Raw genomic sequence first — 24,146 nt, forward strand, 5'->3', positions numbered from 1 at the left:
CTTCAACATCAACATCCACACAATATTAAACACGTTCAAATATAACTACAGTAACTGTGGTTGTACTCCTTGCCTAAACACACCTGATTACACCACAAACACTGTGTGCGACATTTTAACAACACATCACTTATGTATACAAAGAAATGTCAAATGTTTCATTTGACCTTGAGGATGGAGGTCAAGGTCATTATGGTTCTGTGGCAAGGATAAGCACACCAAATCCTACCTTCAGTGTAATGAGTATCATCAATTTGATATGACTGATGAACTTCACTCTATACACTATTCATATGTTCAATTTTTCCAGCTGGTAAGGTTGTAATTCAAATTATATTAACAGAAATAATAATATTACTTTATTCACATACAAGGTCATAATTCAGATTATGCATGCAAGACAATGCCAAACAAAAATAACATACACCACACACACATATTTGAAATGACTTTAATTCCTTTACATACATAACATCGTTGGGAATTTGCAAATACAGAAAATTCATAAATTTCTGGTTTCTCATCAGTCCATGATGATTGCGTACCTGAGTAATACTAAATGTGAGACAAAATACCAACAGTAATAAAATATTGCATTTTGAAATGTCAGTTGACTTGATACAGTAAACAGACTATGAGAAATGGCAACTCTTGGTGGAAAAGATTCTGTTACCAAGCCAATGTAAGTCTTTGATGGCCACATACACAAAACAACAGCTCTTGGTCATACATATAAAAATACATTGTCTCCTAACTGACAAAATGACTTCACTTATGTACTTCAATCAAATTGCAACGACCACAGTGTGGTCTCCTCACAGATTTGTATTGACAGCATTGCAACCACCGTTGAAACACTGATGACAGATTTACAAATTTTGTAAGTCTTATAATAAGCAACCATGTGGCAGCATCAAGCTAGCTGTCCAATATCATGGAAATAGAACTGTGAATAATTGTTGGGTACTGAAATGTTAACCTGTATACACACAACATATTTTTAATAAGTCAGTCTTGTTCACTCATGCTAGAGGGCGCTGTTTATAAGCTGAGAGCTTTTGACTGCAAACTGCAAACTGTCAGTCTTGTTGTAGTTTTCATAACTTGACTTTGCTTTGTTCAAGGTAAGATTACTGGTTGATATCACTGTCTTTCATTTAAATTCAGCTGGTTATCAATTTGAAATTTCATTGTCTTCTAGCTTTGATCAACAGATTGTTATGGACGATGGCATCAAATGTACCCAAGTTCCTATGGGTTTTTTTTACAAAAGTCTTGTGGACCAAATGACTAAATATTACTATGTAAATTGGATATTAAGGGTTCTTTACATTTGGTGAAACCTCTATAACCTCCCCACTATTTAGACTGAAAAAAATAGTCATTGGTGATGGTCCAACAGACCTGTTGCCAGTTCCAAGATGCATTGCATGTCTCTCAATGCAATGCTGCCTATTGTGGATGCGCCGAGAGGTTTTAATGCACTACTCAGGGGGATAGTTGTCATCTGACCGTACCCTGGATTCAACCATAAAATCCCTCTCTATCATTGATGACATTTAGTCTTTGTTCTATAAAATCAATCATAAGCAAAGAGATTTCCTGATGAAAATGTTATTTTAAAAAGACAAAACAAGACTAAATGTAACAACAGAAGTGACGTCCTCTAGCACAATGCATCTTGGAACCGGAAAATCAACTATAGCCTATCTGAGTGCCACTGGTCACTGTATTTTACAATCTATCTTCTGTTATATGAGATCCAAAACCCAGCAAAAACTCTGAAACCGTGCAACTACATAAATAATACAAGATTTCCCTCTCTGTTATCAGAGTTCTAAAATTTTGGCAAAAATCACTAAATGTGTAAATAGTAAACTGGTAATATCTGTCATACAGATTCTAAAACTTTGGCAAAAACACAGACTTTTTGAAAGTTTTTTTTCAGTTTGTAGTTATAGCTTTGTAGAGAACTGGAACTTGTGGCCTATATTATGAACATGCATACTGTAGACACACTTTGTAAAAGTCCACATTTGGAAATCACCATTTTGTTGATAAATAGACATGATATCAAAATATTAAGTACTCCTGTGTCAACATTTCCATTTTGTTGGTATGCCGAAAAAACTAATTATTTTGATGAAATCTCTTAAAAATTCTACTGTAAGTGCATTGATGATTGTTGTACTTTATAGATTTGAGTTCAAAACTCTATACAAAGAATTCAAAGGTTTACTGTGCAATTCTTTTGAATTTTTGGCAAACAACATATGGCAAATCTCACTGTATGCAGGTGAACCTCATAGCGCTAATATTCCAGTAACCAGATGTGCAAGACAACATTTAAAGGAAAAGTCCAGTCAGACTTATGTTTGCCTTTCAGTAAACTTGCATTGATCATCACTATCAATTTATATATGATTGTTGGTGATAAATAGCAGTTTGGTAACTTAATACACATTCAACATTTGAATCTTGTATTGAAGCCCTACTGCACTTCCACATATTCTGCCATTTTGGGGATTTCCTGCAAGGAATTGTGGGGGAAACTTTACAGGAAATGACATCATAGTTACCACAATATTTTAGATAGAAACTACACCCTATTCCTATGGGCTTCACACACACACTTTCAGTGAGATTTCCAATAGGTGAATACACAATATTAAGTATTCTAAATATATATTTCCCAGAATTAGTAATGTCAGACTTTACAGTTTGGCTTTAAAGTGGCCATATGGATGAGGATTGGGTATTTAGTTTGGATTTTTATATAATTTATAAAACAATTTTATCATGGCTTCCTACTTGAAAATCAATGTGAAACAACATAGAGCAAGTCTGTTTTTGTAACTCAATAAATTGCAAAACACTAATAAATATGTACATTGTTTGTTATTGTGCGTACAATAACAAACTTTTTACACATTTTATAAACAGTTTTTTAGCAATTGATTGAGTTATAAATAAGGGCTTATCATATATTGTTTCACATTGATTTTTCAAGTAGGAAGCCATGATAAAATTGTTTTATAAATCAAAAATCCCAAATAACTGTTTACAAACTGTCTGAAACCCATTCCCTCCCTGTACTTACAATCAAATACTTACAATTCAAATTTATTTTGTTTTGATACAAAATTCCCCCTAATTACTTACAATTTTAATTTCTTTTGTTTACAAAGTTGGTTTGAAACCTGCCATCCCCCACCCCTCACCCCAACCCCTCCCAATACTTACAATCTTAATTTTGATTTCATTTGTCAACAAACTTTGTTTGGAAATCCTTGTAAGAAAATAGAATCAGAACTAAGAATTACTGGTAAATTCTATTGCGATGTAATAGTTATTTTAAACATTATCAAAAAGCTTGGAATTACAGAGATTAAATCAGAAATCTCATCAACTCAGCAAGACACTATTTTACCCAAATACAGACTTATATATATATAAGGGCATGCAATAATCTGTATATCATGAGTATTTGCACATCAAGTGTTTGTAAGATTGTCTGTTGCACTTTCTCTTGCTTTCCTCACTTTAGTACATGTATAGCCAACGAGAACACAACCAGCTCTTGTACAAATACCATACCCCACATATGCCACACTGGCACTCATGGGGTTCTGTTACAACACTGTACTCCACAATAACTCTGTGTGTGTGTGTGTGTGTGTGTGTGTGTGTGTGTGTGTGTGTGTGTGCGTGCGTGCGTGCGTGCGTGCGTGCGTGCGTGCGTGCGTGCGTGCGTGCGTGCGTGCGTGTGTGTGTGTGTGACTCCAAGCTATTTTGACAAGATGTGTAAAATAACAAATAGTTCAGCGCTTATGTGTGTGTTTATTTCTATCACTTTGAAGCAATCTGTCATCCTCCTCAGCATCTTCATCACTATTGGCATCCATGTCTTTGTCTTGTCTGTTTGCCCTCGATATGACAGCTTCTGGTTGGTTTGCTGGTTTACGACAGCAGGGTATCCACTCTAAATCAAACAACTCGTTGTAAAGTCCAGTGCCAATTACTAGGAACATGAAGCCATCAACTGTAAAATGAAACATATTATCAACATTTCAAACACACAGTGACAAGTTTTTTGATGCTCGTGTTGCTAACATGTAATCATCAATTATAGAGAAATAATGGTAATACAGATGACTTATTGTGCTACACAAAATGTTTATCACGGGTCAACACAGGAAATAATTTCTAAGCCTGAAATAAATGGGTGAAAATTCTCAAGTGCCATTATCTTTTACTGTCAAGTTGCCGATTAGACAGTAAGATAAGCCATGTTGTTCAGCCCTATCAGGCTTCTAAGCATGAGTGGTAGCTGATAGTGTGGCATGAATGTCATTTCTTAGGGATGATCGCAAAACATGACTCAAGCTAAATAAATGAACTCCATTCATTCATTAGAACAAACCCCCTCCCCCTAAATGAACGTTCACAAGTGTTAAACATGATAACAATTGTAGCAGTCACATACACCACTTTGATCAATGCAATGTAGAAAACATGACGGTAAACACTTTCAAATACTACCAGAAACTCAACATTGTATATCACATAAAAAATAAATTTCAATCAACTTATGAATATCTCAGTAGTAAATACAGAACCTGTTATCATTGAAGGTGTGAAAGTTTTCGAAATTTAGTTTATAGCATTGCAAAAATGAAGTTCAGCAATCGCACTGATACCAGACCCCTTCCATTTATTTAGCTTGTGTGACATTGTGCGATCATCCCTTACAGAATAGTTGTCAATAAGAAGAGGTCAAACACAGTATCTGTTGTTACAGTATCATGCTGGCATGATTTCAACTCTGGCATATTGCACTTCTGACAACACAATCCACACACTATTCAAATTAATTCAATGCATGTAGTTTTTAAACTGAAGGACAAAATTCTCAGTCAAAATTATTATGTGGTGTACATCTTGTTTGTAACTTTCTCCCAATTTATTTCCTTCCAATTTTTCATGCAGTGATAATTGTCATTCTCAAACCAGGCTTTAAATTATGGAATATACTCTATCTTACAAAGTAAATGTGAGACAGAAATAGGAGGTTTGATGACTTACTCTGCAATAATCCCCAGGTTTTATTAAAAGCCTCCCCAAAGTCTTTATCGATGGTGTAATAAATAAAGAGTGACACCAACCAAACTAACATTGTCCGACAAGCGTCTATCAATGTCCTATGGACGGCTGCAAACAAACAAAATAAACAACATGTTAGTTATGGTCAATATGCAATGAATGTCTACAAACAAATAAACCTCTATTCATGTCCTATGAACAGCTACAAACAAAGAAACTGCTATTTGAAGTCTGACAGGCATATATCAATTTCCTGTGAATGACTACAAACAAACAAACAAACATACATACAAACAAACATACATACATACATACATACATACATACATACATACATACATACATACATACAAACAAACAAACAAACAAACAAACAAACATACATACACAGTGCTAGTTACATCCAACATTAACCAGGCATCTAACAATGTCCAGAGAATGGCTAAAAAATTTAAAAAATAACATAAAAAGTATTTTTTATCTTTGACAAACATCTATCCTTGGAATATTTTGGGATTTACTGGGAAGAAGGTAAGTAGGAATAATCTAGCTAATTTCCCTAAATCTTTCACCTGGGTCCCCCATCAACATTATGCTACAAGGTATTGAAATTTTACTAGATTTTCAGGGGCAGAACTTTGTCTATGTGCAATCATGCATTTAAAATTTAGAAAAGTGACTAATTTACATAAATTTGCATACAATTTACATAATATATATTTTAGCATACACAATTAAATATCATATGTAAGGCTAGAAAAAATAAAAAAAGATGGTCAACGGGCAACCTAACCCATCACATTGGGTAGGTAGGTACGTAGAACTTCATTTTTTCACAATGCTTGACAAACCACATATTATAATGATAGCCAAATATTTCAGGTCGAGTTTAGGTTTAGATAGAATTTATTCAGTCATCTTGATACCATCTCTTGCAATTTGTCTGCAAAGCTTCAGTTAGGAAATGTACACAATTCATAGTAAAATAAATGTTGTAGCTCCCCTCACCCTCTCTTCTCAAAAAATGTTAAGCCCCGCCAAATGAAACTCAAGCATTATTTTAGCCACCCCTTCTGTCACCCACACTAAAGTGGAGATATAAAATTATGTGGTACAATATGATACATTAAAATAACAGTGATAGCCAACTACAATAATACTCTGAATGAGATTACTTTCCACAGGATGTGGATTTCACACGCATACGGAGATGTCTCTAATTAGCTCTAACCTATACAGGGAGGTACTTAGCCAGATACCATCCAACACCAGACAATTATCACCTTGATTGCTACTGATTGGAGAGACAACTCCAAAGGCGAAAAAAAATGAAAATAAGACAGTGTAGGAGGCCATTTAGAGGCATAAAATGTCAAACCATAGACATAAATTTAAAGTTTTACAATACTTGAATATGGTAATAAAATACCAGAATTGAAACAAATATGCTATACATTACATATTATCTGGAAGTGTATTTTGTTGTGGCAAAGCTGAAAGATATTTTGTGGATGTGCACTTGGTAAATGACTTCTCCTGAAGTTTAATTTGGTTCCAAAAATCGTGAATGAAGAGCAAAACATTTCAAGACTTCCAGACTTTGGCCCTATGACTGTTCAGCCCACTCGGAGTCTCCCATGGTCGTAAACTTTTGTTCTATTCTTTTTATTGCACATTGGATATGCAACAGCTTAATTCAATCTCAATTCATGCTTGTATGCATCAGCAGAGCCAAGTAAACCACTCTATAAGATATTATATAATTTGGAATAGACTCAAATGTATATTGTTACATGTACTATTCCGAAAATATAAAGAAATATCCTTAATTTTGAAACAAATGCGAAGCCCGCATGAGGATATATTGCCCATCACCAAAAAAAATATATGGGTAGGTTGAACAGCTTTTTCATTTTTCCTGGCCTAATAAGACAAAGAATGGCTCTGAATTTGTAAACAGAGCTGTACCTTCAACATCAAAATCAAAACTTCAATTATTTCCATTATAATGATAATGACAAGGAGAATTCACTGAGTTCACCTTGGGTTCAACATAAAGGAGGGCCATAAAAGTGTTGGGAGTAGGGTAAAGAAAATGATTATTTTGTTGTGCTACTTATTTGAGAAAGCACCGTCCAATTTCTTTTTTTATTTAAAAGGTTTTTTTTTTACTTTGAATGTGATATCTTTTCAACCATCATGGGTGAAGGAGATATCCATAGCTTAGCAGATTTGGTTGAATTAATAATCTCACATAAACCAGACACGTTTACACACATTAAGCATATGGTAGACATATCTGAGGCTTACCAGTAAGAGATTTAGTTACTGCTAAACCAAAATAGTTGTAGAATGCGATCGAAATCAGGTAAAGTAAAACAAAAGACAATAGCTTTGGACTGTTTTTGATCTGAACCAAGGCATCCAGACTATCCTCATAACGACCACTGGGGGCAGTGTCATCTGGTATAAAGTAGAGTGCTGGTAGAATGATCTACAAGGTAAATGGGAAAACACAAAATGACAGATTAATATTGCTACACACTTGAAATTGGATCAGACTCTTTTTCAAATGATATCAAAATTTCATCATTTCAGAATCCAATATGGCCGCCGAATACTGTGTTAACTCCATGGGAAAATAAAATGTTGATGATTTCCTTGAAAACAAAACAGTGAACCCCAAACATTTCTCTTTTATGATTTCAAAAAAAGCAGGAACACATTTGTAGTATATGAGACCTCCGATTTTCTGGGAAATTTGTCCCCGAGGTGTATTGTACCGCAGAGAAAGATGGTTTTCCAAGTAATATCAAATGTACTGTAATAATCCCATCAATTTGGCAAGAATTTCACAATTACAATTATTTGTTTGTGATCGAATTACTTGATTTATAAAAATTAATTTGCAATTTTGCCAGTCAAATTGTGCAAGATATAAGTGAGTCAAATATTCTCAGTTTCTTCTTCATCAATCATTTTAAGTTTCTTCAGGATTCGTAAAAATAATTAAAAGCTCCCCCAATCGATGGTTACATTTGGTGGTCGAAATAAAAGAAGAAAAATAAATAAATACATACATTCAATTTGATTTAGTTGTGGTCGAAATGTAAGGATTCGAAAAATAATTACATTTCTAAGGCTTTGTGGGTGGTCGATTTCAAAGAGCAGTCAAATTGACAGGATATTATTATGGTACAATAATTCTCGCTACCTGCAATACAATTCTACACATCACTGTGGAGTCAAATGGAACGAAGTCACGCGACAACACGTTCTAATGTCGACAACTACACTTCCGGTCGGCTATGCTAATACACAGGAATGTTTCTTTCCCATTTTCAGTTGTAGACATCTCTTGTAATTTTGCTCTGGAAAGATACTGTACATATTTAAATTTCCCACCTCCATAATTATATGAGCTTAAAACTTGCGTTTATCTTATTTGTTACAAATTAAACTGTTTGGAAGAAACATTCACGTGTATTGACAGAGGCGACCAGAAGTGTAGGTGTCGACAAATGCAAGCGCGGTCGCGAGACTGCGTTCCATTTGACTCCTTAGCGATGCATAGAATTGTATTGCAGATAGCGAGAATTAGATTGAAAATCAATATATATTGTCAGATCAATACTGATTGAATTCAGAAATCTGTGACACACAGTGCCGTGTACAAAATTGATATTTGATCAGTGACTCACCAAACTCATGAAGAATACACCAAATGTTCCTTCCATACCAACCACCTAGAACAGAAATGTTCAGATAAAGTCAGTCACATCAAAATAATGATATGTGGTGTCTACTATTATAATGTCCAACTCAGTCAGAGTGGTTTTGATACTCATGCATAAATATTTTGCCGTACTTGCCCCGTAGAACTATAAGTGAATATGGTTGATGTATTCTATTGAACACAGGTTGAGTATACATTTGCTCATGTCCTCAGGATTTTTTTTTTCAAAAATTTTTCAAAAAATCTTTTAACTCAGGTGTGTTCTTTTGTGTAAAATATTGATCAGTGTGAGTGATTGCAAACAGTCAGGTGAAAGCATATAAAGTCCATAGAGGTGACTACTAGTAACTGGCAAAACAAACAGTTGTGGACATTTTCCTTTACTACAAACAAATAACAAACACAAAACATTTTAAGAATATGAGAGACTTTCAAAAAAAATCTCCCACGGGACTGGTGCTAGTCTAGGGTGAGTAGTTTTCTTTCTTGGAAGGTGTCTTGCATTGTATGTATATCATAAAATATTTTATATTATTTTATATTATATATATATATATATATATATATATATATATATATATACACGTTGAGTCTTCTATTACACATGATTGAAAAATAAGCTTCAGAAGGGCGAACCCCAAAACTATTCCTAACTGACACATTAGACACCAATACTGACTTGTTAACCCTTTCATTCCTAGAGACGACATTGGAATAAATAGAAACTTGATTGTAAGAACATTTTCTAAAATTTAAGAATATTACTTCATTGGGAAGTAATATTTCTTGAATTCTGGTCTAAAATAAAGTTGATCTTTTTCCAAAAATTACAGAGAAACAAGAATTTTTGTTCAAAAATTTTGGCGGGAAAGTTTCTAGTCCTGAAAGGGTTAAACTCATAGAAATAAGGAGTTACAATTATTATCATTAACACTGGACCTCTCTGATACACACTTCATACCTGTAAGGGGTGAAAGCCCCGACTTTTAAGGAATGTCTCTTCTATAATCATCTGACTGGCACTGACAAGCTGACCCCCTAAGATGAGGGCAATTCCTACAAGGAGGTAAGCAAAATCATGCATCAACATTATGAACTCTGAAACACGAAGTTAGTCATCAAGTGAACTGTGAACATGGAGATTGTTATCACTTGATCTCTTCAACACAGAGAATAAGCAGAGCTAACGAGAACAAGACAACGATAAAAAAAGTGACATTATTTTGTGCTGCATGTCATCAAAACTTGCAGACATAAGACATAAAATTCTTGTCAGTGAGTCGTTTTTGATGAGAAACCAGCAAGTTTATCGGAAGTGAATCCAGGAGTATATTTCGGCATAATTAATTTTTCATGATCTCACAGCCACAGGTTATGTTCAGTTTCAAAATTGATATTTTTGAAAACACAAATTTATACCATTCTATCGATTTCCTTTCAATATCATGGTGAGTGCACATAAACAACTTGCACCACATGCATGCCAAGGGTGCAAATTGGATGACCAGGCTAGACTGTCTGTGGGACTGTCAATCGTTTGTACCTTTTCACGTTATTCTTCTGTCTGAATTACTTTTAGTTTGGAAGAGGGGAATTTAATTAGAGATTAATACTAGAGAATTGATGCAACACTAAATTTGCCAAATTCGTCACTTGAAAATAGTCGTGTATCTCGGAAGCATTGTTTAATCACTTGTCATAACGAGGGGACACTGATGAGAAGCCATTTCTCGTTGTCATCTTGTTCTCATAAGCTCTGCTTAATCTTTCTAATATGATATTTTCATGATCAATTTTAAAGTAGTACAACATACAAACTTACCTAAAGCCTGCTTGGAAGCATCTTTATGGTTTTTTTCTTCAAAGACATCAGACAAACCAACTAAAACTAAACCTAACTAAGAAAACAGAACACACACACTGGCAGTTTAATCATATGGTCTTCTTGTTCAAATGTAGAAGCAGCCATACAAACACTGACAACAAATCTACTACTCTAATACTATTATTTCAGGGACTAGTTTCACAAATAATCACTTCAAATTCATTTTCTAAATACAGATTTTGCAGGTTGTATAATAAAATAACAGTATCTTAACCTTTGACCCCAGGTGGCCAGGTGGCTAAGCTGCACAAAATGAATGTGGATGATGTAAAATGTAGTTAAAACAACTTGACTTGAAAACCTCATATAAAATGTTCACAATGTGAAACATATACTATAAAATACTCATTTTTTCTCATTTTGATTTGAAAACTAAACATAGCTTACCATGGTAACGATAATTCCACTCCAATGGACAATCCTTAGTTGTCGTTTTAAGAAAATTTTCTAGACAGCAATAGAAAGCAAATTCAAGCGATTTAGTTTTTAGAATCTCAGGATGAATTGTCACACACACAGAAACAATTTCAGATTCTAAACTCATTTCTATACTACACTTCAGCCTTGAACATTTCTGGTAATTACTTGAATTTGTAGGTGATAAATGGTCCAATGCAGGACTGAATTTCTGTAAATGCCTGCATTCAGCAGATGACATTTTAAATTTAAAGGCATTTAGCAGGTGAAATTTCAACTTTAGCTGTATTTGATGGACAAATTTTGAAGCCCACTTGCATATTGACTATTTTCATAGATGATTATTTGTATTCAACAGATAAATATGGCATTTGTGACAATGAATGTTGATATGAATTAAAGTTTGATATATATTATTTTACTTTGCTCCAAAAGTTTTAATTTTAGAAGCATTTTGCTCTCAAACTTTACATGTAAAATTCAGTCCTGGAGCAATTGATCCTAAAAAACTCTTGCTCAAAGATTTAACTTCCTAGGCTGCGGTGACGTCTAATGTCAATGTACCACTACCACCAAGGTAGTTTTTTTTTATTGAATCTTCCATTTTCAAATATTTTGAAAATTCATGCTATATCTCAACCTTGCAGTTTTTTAAGCATTTTTTCAAGTCAACTGATAATGCAAAAGATAGTACAGCTTTGCATAAAATAATGTGTCTATGTAATTATTATGTTATGTTATCACATAGTAAACTAGGGGAGTAAGTTAATCACACGGGTTCATTTGCATGTAATTATGCATTTCTCCACCCAAACGACGTAATCTTGAATAATTAACGACCAAGCTGGGAATCACTATCTTTCTCGGTAAATAGTGGTAAGACGTAAGACAAAAGAAATAAAACAAAGGAGTTTGAATTGGATTACCGAGAGTAACTAATGTTTTACCATACCAGGTTGAAATATACTGAATGAGTTGAATACACGATTGTATACTGTGTGTTTATATAATTTATAAACTGTAAATGTACTTGCATGTCCCGTGACTCGAGTATTCACACAGCTGTGTTGTACGCAACACTAAATGGTTTTTTACTCCACCTTACCTTTCAAAGTTTGACCAAAAATATTCCAAGACATTGTGCCATGTACGTATTTGTCAAAAAAAAAAAAAACATTCCGAGCCAATAATTATATCGCAAACACATGCTACTGAGCTACGTGTTGACGACTGTTTACTGTGGCCTGTTCTGATCTAGCTCTCGCGGTCCTATAATATGCGTTCCTATAGTCCGATCACATGTCGTAGTATCGCGGCGCAAATATCCAGTGTTAGGTTCTGATCATGATTATCGCTAACATGCTCAATTGTCACCTAAAATAAGTGTACTTGAGTGCCGTTTATCTTTTTTCACTGTTTGATTTTATTCTTGATGAGCCTTTTCGATGTCTGAGCGTATCGTTATTACAAGAAACTTCGAGAATTTGCATTGAGTAGTTTGAATCAAACGTACAGAGAACGTCCGTGTGACCGTAGACCCTGCACACGGTGTAACAACGTCAATGTGGCTACAAGATCATCAACACATAACAAGATGGACATTTGGTAATTTTGTGAGTCTCCCAAAAGACTACCGACCAAAACTATGACATACAAATAAAAATATTTTTGTCCAAGTTTGAATAGTGTTGAGCATGCCGACCCCATGAATACTAGAAAAAAATAAATTATTATTACGATTGGTGTATATGAGTATGCGAGTGTGCATACCGAGTTATAATTACACAGTCTGATCGATTAAACTGTTGCATGTTCGTACACTCCGGGCTGTCACAAATACAACCATTTCTGGAGTTATATATAGAAACGCCTCTGATCCGAACGTTGTTGTATCAGTGGTGGACAATGAAAACTGGCTTTGAAGGTGCCGAAAAAGTCTACTTCTTGTCACCGTTATCAAACTGACAAACGTTGATACAAAAACAACACCGTGTCCCAAGGGCCTCTGACGTAGGTTCAATCATAGACAATGTATATGGTTCAAGCGACTCTCTTATCAGTTTGATTATGTCTGCGTAAGTTAGTCATGTTGTAACATAAAATCGAATTCGATCGAAAAATCATATTTGGTGTCCATCTAGCCTTGGTTCAATATTAAAGCCACTCTATTGTCAATTATCATTAAGATTATATTAATAATGGTACAAAGCTAAGTATTACACGTAATTAATAAATTTGCAGTCGATTGGATCATGACATATCACCCCTGACATAAAATGGTGTGGTCAAACGAAAACTTTTAGTGCCTATTTCTGGTGATGAAAGAGCATCCTGTCAGAACCAACAGGTACCATAGACACTACAATACGCCACGTCGAAAGACCGCCGATTGACACCTTTCTAAGTGGTATTGATCCGGTTCTTCTGAAATACTCAGATGACTTCTTTCGTTTAGCTTTCAAAACCGAGTCCACAATGAAGTTTTTTCCGTTCAAGAGATTTAAAAAATTTCTCCCAACCAGTCAGCACCGTGCATAGGTGTAGTTGCTAAAATTCAAACTCCACGAGCACATCTGTTGGGATTATTCAGTGAAGACTTGAATGTCGTTTCTATGTCCTGCTGTAAGGTCATGTTCGGTGGCGATTTTCAGCCCAAAACTCGACATATAATCCATACACTGTAAGTTTATTTTAGGACCAGGAAGATTTTATAAGTTTACACTTGACTTTTATATTACTCAAGAGATAATTTTTTCCATTGTGGGAAAGTGTGTTTATATTTCAATGCACAGGAAATCTACAATATGTGGGGACCACTTGTTTATCATCTCATTACACTTACGACATGTATAATTGATCGACCAATTATCACCACCGGCCTGCGTGTTCTATACAACATTTTAGTACATGTTCCATATGTGTTGGCGGTCGACATTCAATCGAACATGACACAACTACGGGTAGATACATGGGGAAACAAATATAAACATACAATTGCCCATAATATTGTAATTCATAAAAATAAAGAATCCTACCCATGATACATACGCCCCAAAGATTCATAAACGACGAAATATGTGGTTAGGTCGGCTGTTTTAAACGGTCCTTACTTCACATCTCAACAGAAACGGCAACAAATATGTAATCTAATCTAATCTCAAGATACAGACGCAGACACGTTGAGAAACCTTCTGGTTATCGAGAGATTCAACAAGTTGTATCTCATTTTCCGGTCGAAAGCAACAAATATTCGAGATAGCGTCATTTTATGAAAGCAAAAGCTACCTCGTGTTGTATTTCGAGTGAAAATTAGCGTTTATTCACTTTCGTTGTAAACTGTAAAATATTTCACATATTGGCGTCCTGCTGTCTCCACAAAAACAATCGCAAACCATAATTTCCCGAGTCAGCAAAGGACAATGCACGGCGGCATTTTTTAGCCTTTTTGATTGGGAGCTTACATATAGCTGACAGGTCAACCGACCGCCCTGAAGATCCAAGTCAAAATAACCAGCTCTGAACCAGAACTATACATGTATCTCAACGTATCGCGGCAGATGTCTGCAGATACTGCCTGTGCTTATCATATCTCTGACAAGTTCACAGGTATGTAGTTGGTTCGGCATATGTCAACCAGCACGCGATCACAATATCTTTCTCCGTAAAATCCGGTATAAAAAGTATTGGCCCCTCATGGATAGACGTGGGGCATAAAGAAACGACCGCTACTTGAAAGTAAATGGGCGTCTAATGCGAATGGTTGGTATTGTCGAAAGAGATGTGAATCAGAGCGCGTCATCGAATCGATGGGTTCTCCATACGTCTTACGATACGACCGTACGTTGGTTATATATAGTACAACGTTGTAATTTGCCATGCAACGTGTGCGAAATTATTGCATATCCCCAAAAGAGAAATGCCGTATACCGAAACAAGTTTCCTTTATTTACTATTCTAATTTGACAATTAGTACAACTCCAGGACTATCCCTGCACGTTATGTATCACACTATCAGGGAAGTACACGGCTCAGTGTGAACACTATCAACAAAATTCCTGTTGAAAAAATAGTGTTTCCTTGAACATTACAATCAACTCTATAGGCCTACAATCGTAGTGACTTGTAGTAGTGTTCGCTATTCATGTTTTTGAAATATTTCGTTTCAGCACCGCTACTTTATGCATAGACATCGTAAATGTGAACTCAATGTTTCATGAAAGCAAACTTGCATGTACCGTTATGCTTGGGCATGGAGAGGTACTAATTACTAATCATGTTTACTTCAAGATAACGTTGATTGCTACACAAACTTTCGTGGATTTACGTACCCATATTTGAACAAGTGTGATTGGCAGGCGTTTTAATCCCAGGTTTGAAAAGTAACGGCTTTTCAGTAGTAACGAACAGACCCAGTTTGACCGTGTTTTGTACGAAATTGTCTCTACCATGTTTAAATATCACCTTTCTGTGACCACACCTGCATTCAACAGACATTCACAAGTCTACACATACCAAATTTATTACGAAAATCACCAGCTGCTAATTGTTATCACGGCTTTTCAGAGAGGAATCAAGACGTTGTTAACAGTCTGCATTCAAATTTGACAATAACCCCCGCGAAGTTAGGGGGCCTTTTATACCCAACACTCCCCTTTAAGTGACAGCATTCAGTGTGTTATAGTACAATAGAGCTACGAGACTAATTGACTATACCAGTAACAACTACTAATTTGAATATACCAGTAACAACTACCAGTACAATTACACAAAATGAAATCAGATACCAGCAAATAAATATACTTAAAATTATGTGTAAAATTACGTGTGAAAGCAATTACTTGTAAATATCAACTTACTGATAATATACCCGCAAATATGATAATGGATCCTCGTAGCATTTGCCATACTGATGCACTGACATATACAAGACCAATACCTATAGGATGAAATACAATCACACAATTGATCAGTAAAACACTTTATACATGATATTACATTGATTAATTTGATTAATTCATTCATGAAATCATGACATTCACACAAATGTCACATCCACAGAGCCTCCCACCCCCCAAAAAAAACGAAAAACGGAAAAAAGCACACACAAAAAAAATTCAGCCCAAAACCGAACCAAATGGTACAATTATTCCAGCTTACTTACTCGCATGTTACTGAGCTGCTAACTAAACCGTAAATGCAATGTTCGCCAACAAATTTTACCCATGAACATAGAAATTGACCCTTACTGGCTCTAACATCTTTTCTTTTCATACTACTACTACTAGGTTCAGTCAAACTAAAGCATGCACCAACCACGTCGACTGCTGTATCATGCGGTATACGTGGTATATATAGAGCTACAATGTACATATAATGATGTACATTGTATATACGTCAGGTTGTGCTTGGCATGTATGCTGTGCTGGTGTCTTGACATAGACAGTGTAAAATGTTTACATACATAAGGTTCACTCGCATCAAAATCAACACGGAAGTAAAATCAGTTATGCGATCTTTCATTGATTATCTTTCATTCTTGATGCTTGGATATAAGGTTGCGCAAAACATGAAATTTGACTGTGAGAGCAGACGGAGACCTTGCACAAGTAGCGTGCAAATAAGCCTTTAATAGCAGGAACACTGCATATCAACAACTACACACCTGCTAATGTTGTTCCAAACAGATCACATATTGTTGGTATGGCAAATATCCACTGAAATACCCTGCGATCAAAAACAAAAACAAAATTACAACTCTGAACAAATTGTTAAAAGGCAATGTCAGGTTTAATAAGGTCATAAGAACATGTCATTTTGATTTTTAAAATGAAAGAAAGTTGTATGCATTTCTTCAGGTGTTTGTACAGTATAGTTAGTCAAATAAAGTTTTATGATAAAAAATTGGTATTTTGTTTTGATTTTACTTTGGCTGATAAGGTGCCTTAACAGGTAAGTTAATTAATGTTAATACAAATACTTACCTTGGCTGATAAGGTGCTACAAAGGTAAGTTCACTTTGATATAAACTTACCTTGGCTGTTAAGGAACTACATATGTAAGTTCACTTTGATACATATAACTTACCTTGGCTGATAAGGAGCTACAAGGGTAAGTTCACTTTGATACAAATAACTTACCTTGGCTGATAAGGAGTGCAAAGGTAAGTTCACTTTGATACAAAATAACTTACCTTGGCTAATAAGGAGCTACAAAGGTAAGTTCACTTTGATGCAAACACTTACCTCGGCTGATAAGGAGTGGCAAAGGTAAGTTCACTTTGATGCAAACACTTACCTTGGCTGATAAGGAGTGGCAAAGGTAAATTCACTTTGATGCAAACACTTACCTTGGCTGATAAGGAGTGGCAAAGGTAAGTTCACTTTGATGCAAACACTTACCTTGGCTGATAAGGAGTGGCAAAGGTAAATTCACTTTGATGCAAACACTTACCTTGGCTGATAAGGAGTGGCAAAGGTAAGTTCACTTTGATGCAAACACTTACCTTGGCTGATAAGGAGTGGCAAAGGTAAGTTCACTTTGATGCAAACACTTACCTCGGCTGACGAGGAGCTACAAAGGTAAGTTCACTTTAATACAACTAACTTACCTTGGCTGATAAGGCGCTTAGTAATAAAGGTAAGTTCACTCTGATACAAATAACTTACCTTGGCTAATAAAGAGCTACAAAGGTAAGTTCACTTTGATACAAACACTTACCTTGGCTGATAAGGAGCTGTAATTGAAATTGGTTCAGAATAGTCTACTGTCTCTTGTATGTTAATCATTACCTAGGGATGACAGAAAATATACAAATAACTGAATGACTTTATTTGAAGTTGAAAAGCTTTAGTCATTTATATATTTGAAAGTAAAAGTATTTGACATTTTTCAACTTTTTAGTCAAAGATGTTGACCTTGGATCATGAATACATGACGATATGTGATCCTGTATTGTCAAATCTCTATGAACATAGGCACACTTGTTTGGACGGCCTTTTATTGACAAGATTTCTTTGTATCATTTAAAATCACTTTGACTTTCAAACACTGGAGTCATAATGGTTGTGGAATGGTTAGAGTGGCCAGATCATAACAATATAATTTTTGACTCTGTGAATAGAAATTTTCCTAACTAAAATATAATTTCACTTGATTTCATGTGATTCAATTTTGTATCATTTTCAACAAAACTCCTTTTTCTTACCTGTTTACGATATGTTTTCCTTTCTCTTCGTCTGTGGATAGCAAGTCCAATCAAACAAATTGTTTCCCCTGTGTCACAGTAAAAGAACAGAATTTAAAATCCCACAATATATAAAATTGATTGCAAGTATAGAATTTAAAGTATTTCATGAATGTAGCATATATTATTCATTTCATTTGCTTCATTATGATTTTGTCACGCAAACTATGTAACGTGCTGCTAGTCATGATAAAATAGTCTAGATGCTACCTGGGGTATTGAATCATTTCTGTACCCCGTCTAGCTCAGTGAGAAATCATGAACCAAAAGTTGTTCATGCAAATGAGTAAACCACCAACTGTTAGAATGATGTAAATAATGTATAAGTAACATCCTGAGTTGACAGAATATACCATATTCAGACAAAATTTATGTAACTGAATAAACTGCCCCAATATACACTACGGTAGCTTCTCATTGAGCTCAGTGAATTCTGTGATTGGCTTACAAAGGCATGACGCTAATGACTGTGTGGGTGGCTTCGGTTGAATTTGAAATATCATCTCAGGATCTCATTCAGCTAGATGAAAAGAGAGTTCTTGAGAATTGATGCCACAGATAGCACTAGACTACTATAAAATATCAGGCAGCAAAACCGTAGAATTGGTAAACCTTTGCCATAGTTTAATTAAATATAGAATGATCCGTTACTCCTTTCACTCGATTTTATTTCCACATGCAAAATATGTCACGTGTTGTTCTAGTCATCATGAAAGACACGTATCAAATTGTACTGAGGACCAAAGCATAGCAAAATGGTGTACAGTTTTATCTGTAATAATAATGTGCAGTCTTTCAAACTTTCAGTTTTTATCTGGTTCTATATTGTCCTACACATATGTTTGAAGCTCTACTGATGCATGATGTCGAAAACTGTCAAAAAAAATATAAATTAGAAAGAATAATTGCAATATAACATAATCACTAAACTAGTACAACTGTTGAATAGAAATTTACAACACATGATCTGATCATCATTACGTCTACATACATACACTCATACATACAGTTCATCATGCCAAGACAGTTATGCCATGGACACAAGTTACCAACTGGACTCTCTCATAACTTACATCCACTTTGTTTATACATATTCATTAACTTTCTTTTTAAATTAACACCTTATTATCCTCAGCATAGATATCCAGTCCCACCTGAAGTATTTGTCAACTTTTTAGAGTTTTGAAACTCTTTGGATATTTAGTTTGATTGAAACAACTTTAGCTTTTCTGAGAAAACTAATCAAAAACTGTTGATTGAGAAAAATTGATGTGCAAAGATTGAGATTAGAGTTATAAATCAGTAGAGAAAGAAAACTTGGTTTTAACTTTTTCATTGGCAACTTTGACCATACACCATGTACTTTGAGTGTACCATTAATTTATTCATGAATATTGATTATGCAAATTAGTATGAATATTAATTAGCGACCAGGACTACTCTCAAGCTTGGGAGAACCTGAGGTATATACATTGTAGTCAGCAGAGTTGGACTACGTTAATCACATACGAAAAGTAGGGAGAGTGGCAAACTGCATAATTATGAAAATTCAAATGAAAACATTAAAAAACAATAGGGATTTCCAAATTGTAAGATCACAAAACCATGATTTTCAGTGTGGGTGCAAGTTCAATGATTTTATCAGTAGTGAGAAATTAAAATTAAGGTTTTGAAGGCCCCTTAATGACACTGTCAAACTGACACTTACAGACACATGGGTGAAGGGTGGACTATTTTGATCTGCATCCTAATTTGCATAAATGAAGGTTAACCCATGTATAACCTTGGCTGACTCTGTTCAGTACTGATGGTAGTCAACAACTAGCATAGCTCATGATGGCACCTACAGACACCATTCACCTTGAAGTGCAAACTTAGAGACTTTGCTCTCAATCCCTCAATCCTTGCATTGACAGATTAATCATTATTGGTACTCCATGAGCTAACCATTAAGTTAAATTACTGACATTAGAAAAATGTGAATTTGTTTGTTTCCAATAGATTAAATTATTTCTGTTTCATTCATTTGTAGCCCTACCTGTTTTTTGGGGGGTTTTTTTCATATATTGTTCTATCTTTTAGTACATTCTTTTTGGAGGACCACAATGGAAATAATTTTTTTTTTGACTTTATGTGTTCTCAGTAAAGATATTACTTCTGTTTATTTGCCAAATAAAATCAACCTGTCAATCAATCAATCAATCAACCAACCAACCAACCAACCAACCAACCAACCAACCAACCAACCAATTGATCGATCAATCAATCAATCAATCAATCACAGCATTAAAGGAGTATACACAATGAATCACTGAGTTTACTAGAAACTATTGATCAGTCTCATCATACATATTTTGCTAGGATAAAACCAAAACTCACCTATAAACATAATGACTGTTTGAAACCATGGATGGTCAAATGGATGTTCTTTGTAAACCAAAGTTCCATTCTTATTGGGTATTCCAATACCTGTCACACTGAGAGAAAGATGAAATGAACATATACCAATCATCCGACAGATATTCTGATGTACACATAATTTATTAATTAGTTAAACTCATGTCAGGAGTTGACACATTGGCTTGATTGACAGTATAATGCCCCATAGACTTGGCTATCTGACTTGACATACTATTACTGGCTTGACAGTATAACCCAGAGACTTGGCTATCTGACATGACATACTGGCTTGACAGTATAGCCCAGAGACTTGGCTATCTGACTTGACAGTACAGCCCATAGACTTGGCTATCTAACTTGACATAGTGGCTTGACAGTATAGCTCATAGACTTGGCTATCTGACTTGTTCATATCGGCTTGAAAGTATAGCCCAGAGACTAAGCTATCTGACTTGACATACTGTCTGAAAGTATAGCACAGTGACTTGTGACTTGGCTAACTGACTTGACTATAACTTTGTTTGTCTGCCAAAATGAATCAGCAGGACTCATGAATATAAAATATGAATGGCTCATACCACTGCAGTGGGCATTGCAAATGATACTAATTAGATTTATCTTAGGGAGTCCAACCCTATTCCTAATCCTAATCTGAGCTCCCTAGCTTGAATAGATCTATTTAAGGGGAGGGGGGCCCGGGGGAGTGCACGCCTACACCGCATGTGCAGTGTATTTCGATAATTTATGGTGGATCAATATTACTGACAAGTTATCTGACCTGTCAGGGGATATCATTTGTGTCAAACATGTTTTTGGCACATTTAAATATGCTGCAAACATTACACATCCTCTCTGCATTTGCCAATTAGTTTTTAATTTAGGCTGTGAACCACAGGGTGTTCAGGCTCGATTGCAATTCACTTCGTCCCATTTTCAACTCGTCCCATTTCAACTCGCCCCATTTTTAACTCGTCCCATTTTCAACTCGCCCCAACAACACTAGGAAACGTTAATAAATCTAAACGATACATGGACTCGAAGTACGGGGACCGAAACATTTACATGATTTTATCTACGTAGCCAGTCGAAGCGTAGCAAATGTAACATTTCGTAGGTGTGGGTTTTGGCTAAGTGTTTGGTAGATCTAGAACTTATACTTGCACAACAACTTTAAATTTCCTCAGTCATCAAATATCACTTTTCACATTAGGACTTAATGTTTACAACCCAAATAAGAAATAATAATGATAATAACCAGGGAGAATATTAGTGACTGACACGCTTACGACTTCCGCGCGTACGGGTTTTGGAGACATGTCTCCTCTCCCTAGTTAACGCAACTAAGTATTGTAGTATGTGTTTACAGCGCAAGTGGTACTTCATTAGTGGAATACGAGATACCACAGACCCTCCAAACTGAGTACTACTAGCTTCGATTTCATATATGCACAGGTCAATTATATTGCAAGAGTTGGGGTGAGTTGAAAATGGGGCGAGTTGAAAATGGGGCGAGTTGAAATTGGGGCGAGTTGAAAATTGGACGAGTTGAGTGGGACGAGTTGCAATGGGACGAGTTGAAATTGGGACGAGTTGATCCGTCACCCTCAGGCTCATTTAGTTCTGTTTTAGTGTTTACAAATATAAACAAAAAAAAATAAACAAACAATTAGACAAACAAAAACAAACAAACAAACAAACAAACTAAACTGACAAATGAGTAGATACATACATGAGTAAACGACAACAAACCAACGAACAACAAAACACTACCCCCCCCCCCTCCCCCCCGAAATGATCACATATGGAAATAACCGTGGGTTATTTCCATATGTGACCATTTCGGGGGGGGGGGGGGGGGGGGGCAGTGTTTGGTTGTTCGTTGGTTTGACTCATGTATGTATCTACTCATTTGTCAGTTTATTTTGTTTGTTTGTTTACTTGTTTCTTTGTTTACTTGTATGTTTATTTTGTTTTGTTTATATTTGTAAACAGAACTAAATGAGCCTGAGCACCCTGTGTGTGAACTTCCGCATTTGCGGCATTATGCATCTCGTTCCAAAGTAGTCCTGCTTGCATACGGAGGAATTCGGGACTCGATTCTGACAATTGTCCCTCCCCCTCCGTCCTGCGAAGAGCCAGCCGTGAAATACGGACTTACAAAAAATGCCGGTAACTAAGGAATAAAATCGCCCAGTGGTCAAATATTAGCAATAAATCTATTATTTAGTCGGTTTACCTCATTTTGACTGCAAAAGTCCTATAGCAGATGACCAAAACTATCAAAATCGGAACTTTTCAAATTCTATCGTAAATTTAATCACTTCTCCTTACGTACGTCGGCGCAAGTGTCTCTGGGTAATTATTCATTCACTCGACGATATCAAATGTGGCGGTGTTACGAGGGTTACTTGAATGTTGCAGTTCGCACTTGAAAAGGTCCGATTTCGACGCTTTTTGTGATCTGAGCAGGGAATACTACCGTCAGAGGAATCGAAATGGCGTAGATATTCGATCGGTTGCAAATATTTGATCGGTCGGTAGGTAATTCTTTTGCAATTGGCGCGGGTACATTTTGCTGGCGGTGTAGTAATAGGCAAACTCTATTGCTCTTTGCATGACGGTGTTTAGAGTCAAGTCAGTAATACAGACTCGTGCACCGTCATGGAAGCAGGACTAGTTCCAAAGGTGATCGATCACAATTGAAATGGTAATCAAATTTTGGTCTACAAAATTCGATATATCGGTATTTTATTACATTACTCCCCCAAAAAAATACGTGTATGATATTTGACAATAACCTGAGTTAGTGTTTGCTCTACTCGCTACGTCTGACCCGACAAGGACGTGTGACAAGCACGTGATGTCAACCTGCCATGCATTGTCGACATGTCAACGCGTGTGACAACCTACTGACTGTTGCCAATGATTTTCGTTTATGCTGTTGTCTGGCAATATAGTATGACGTAATGTTACTTACTTGCAGTCGTTTTGTGCTTTTTTACTAATCGTGTTGATACTACCAGTTACTAACATGCCAATAGCTAGTAAAATCTGTTGAACAGTGAGCGCCGCCATTTTGATGACATATGACACTAGTGAAAGCTTGTGGGTTGTTTCTTATCTCGAGAATAAACAAACAGGCGTGTACTATTAACTACGAAACTAGTAACAGAGTAGTTTGGATGCCAACGACGTTGTCTCTAACTAAAGCATGGAGTGGAGGTGTAAATTGTAACGATGTGATACCGTATAGGAACTAGATTACTACGAAACCGACACTAATAAAATTATATACGATATGATAGAAAAATCAACATATTATTAACACCTCCTCTCCTTACTTACACTAAGTTACACAGTAA

General features: G+C 35.7%; 1 protein-coding gene across 1 annotated transcript; it reads right to left on the reverse strand.

The window, feature by feature from the left end:
* Positions 1-3,772: 3,772 nt before the first annotated feature.
* LOC144453834 (solute carrier family 35 member F6-like) lies at positions 3,773-23,859 on the reverse strand. The gene is made up of 13 exons (XM_078145200.1): positions 23,762-23,859; positions 20,764-20,861; positions 18,346-18,413; positions 17,859-17,929; positions 16,804-16,865; positions 15,998-16,077; positions 11,112-11,171; positions 10,662-10,737; positions 9,801-9,895; positions 8,805-8,849; positions 7,414-7,597; positions 5,086-5,211; positions 3,773-4,042 (listed from the first exon to the last, which is right to left on the reverse strand). The coding sequence occupies exons 1-13, from the start codon at positions 23,857-23,859 to the stop codon at positions 3,822-3,824; spliced, it is 1,284 nt and encodes a 427-aa protein (XP_078001326.1). The 3' UTR covers positions 3,773-3,821.
* Positions 23,860-24,146: the final 287 nt, after the last annotated feature.

This window comes from Glandiceps talaboti, chromosome 2 (genome assembly GCF_964340395.1).
Source record: "Glandiceps talaboti chromosome 2, keGlaTala1.1, whole genome shotgun sequence".
In the NCBI taxonomy this organism is placed as follows: Eukaryota; Metazoa; Hemichordata; class Enteropneusta; family Spengelidae; genus Glandiceps; species Glandiceps talaboti.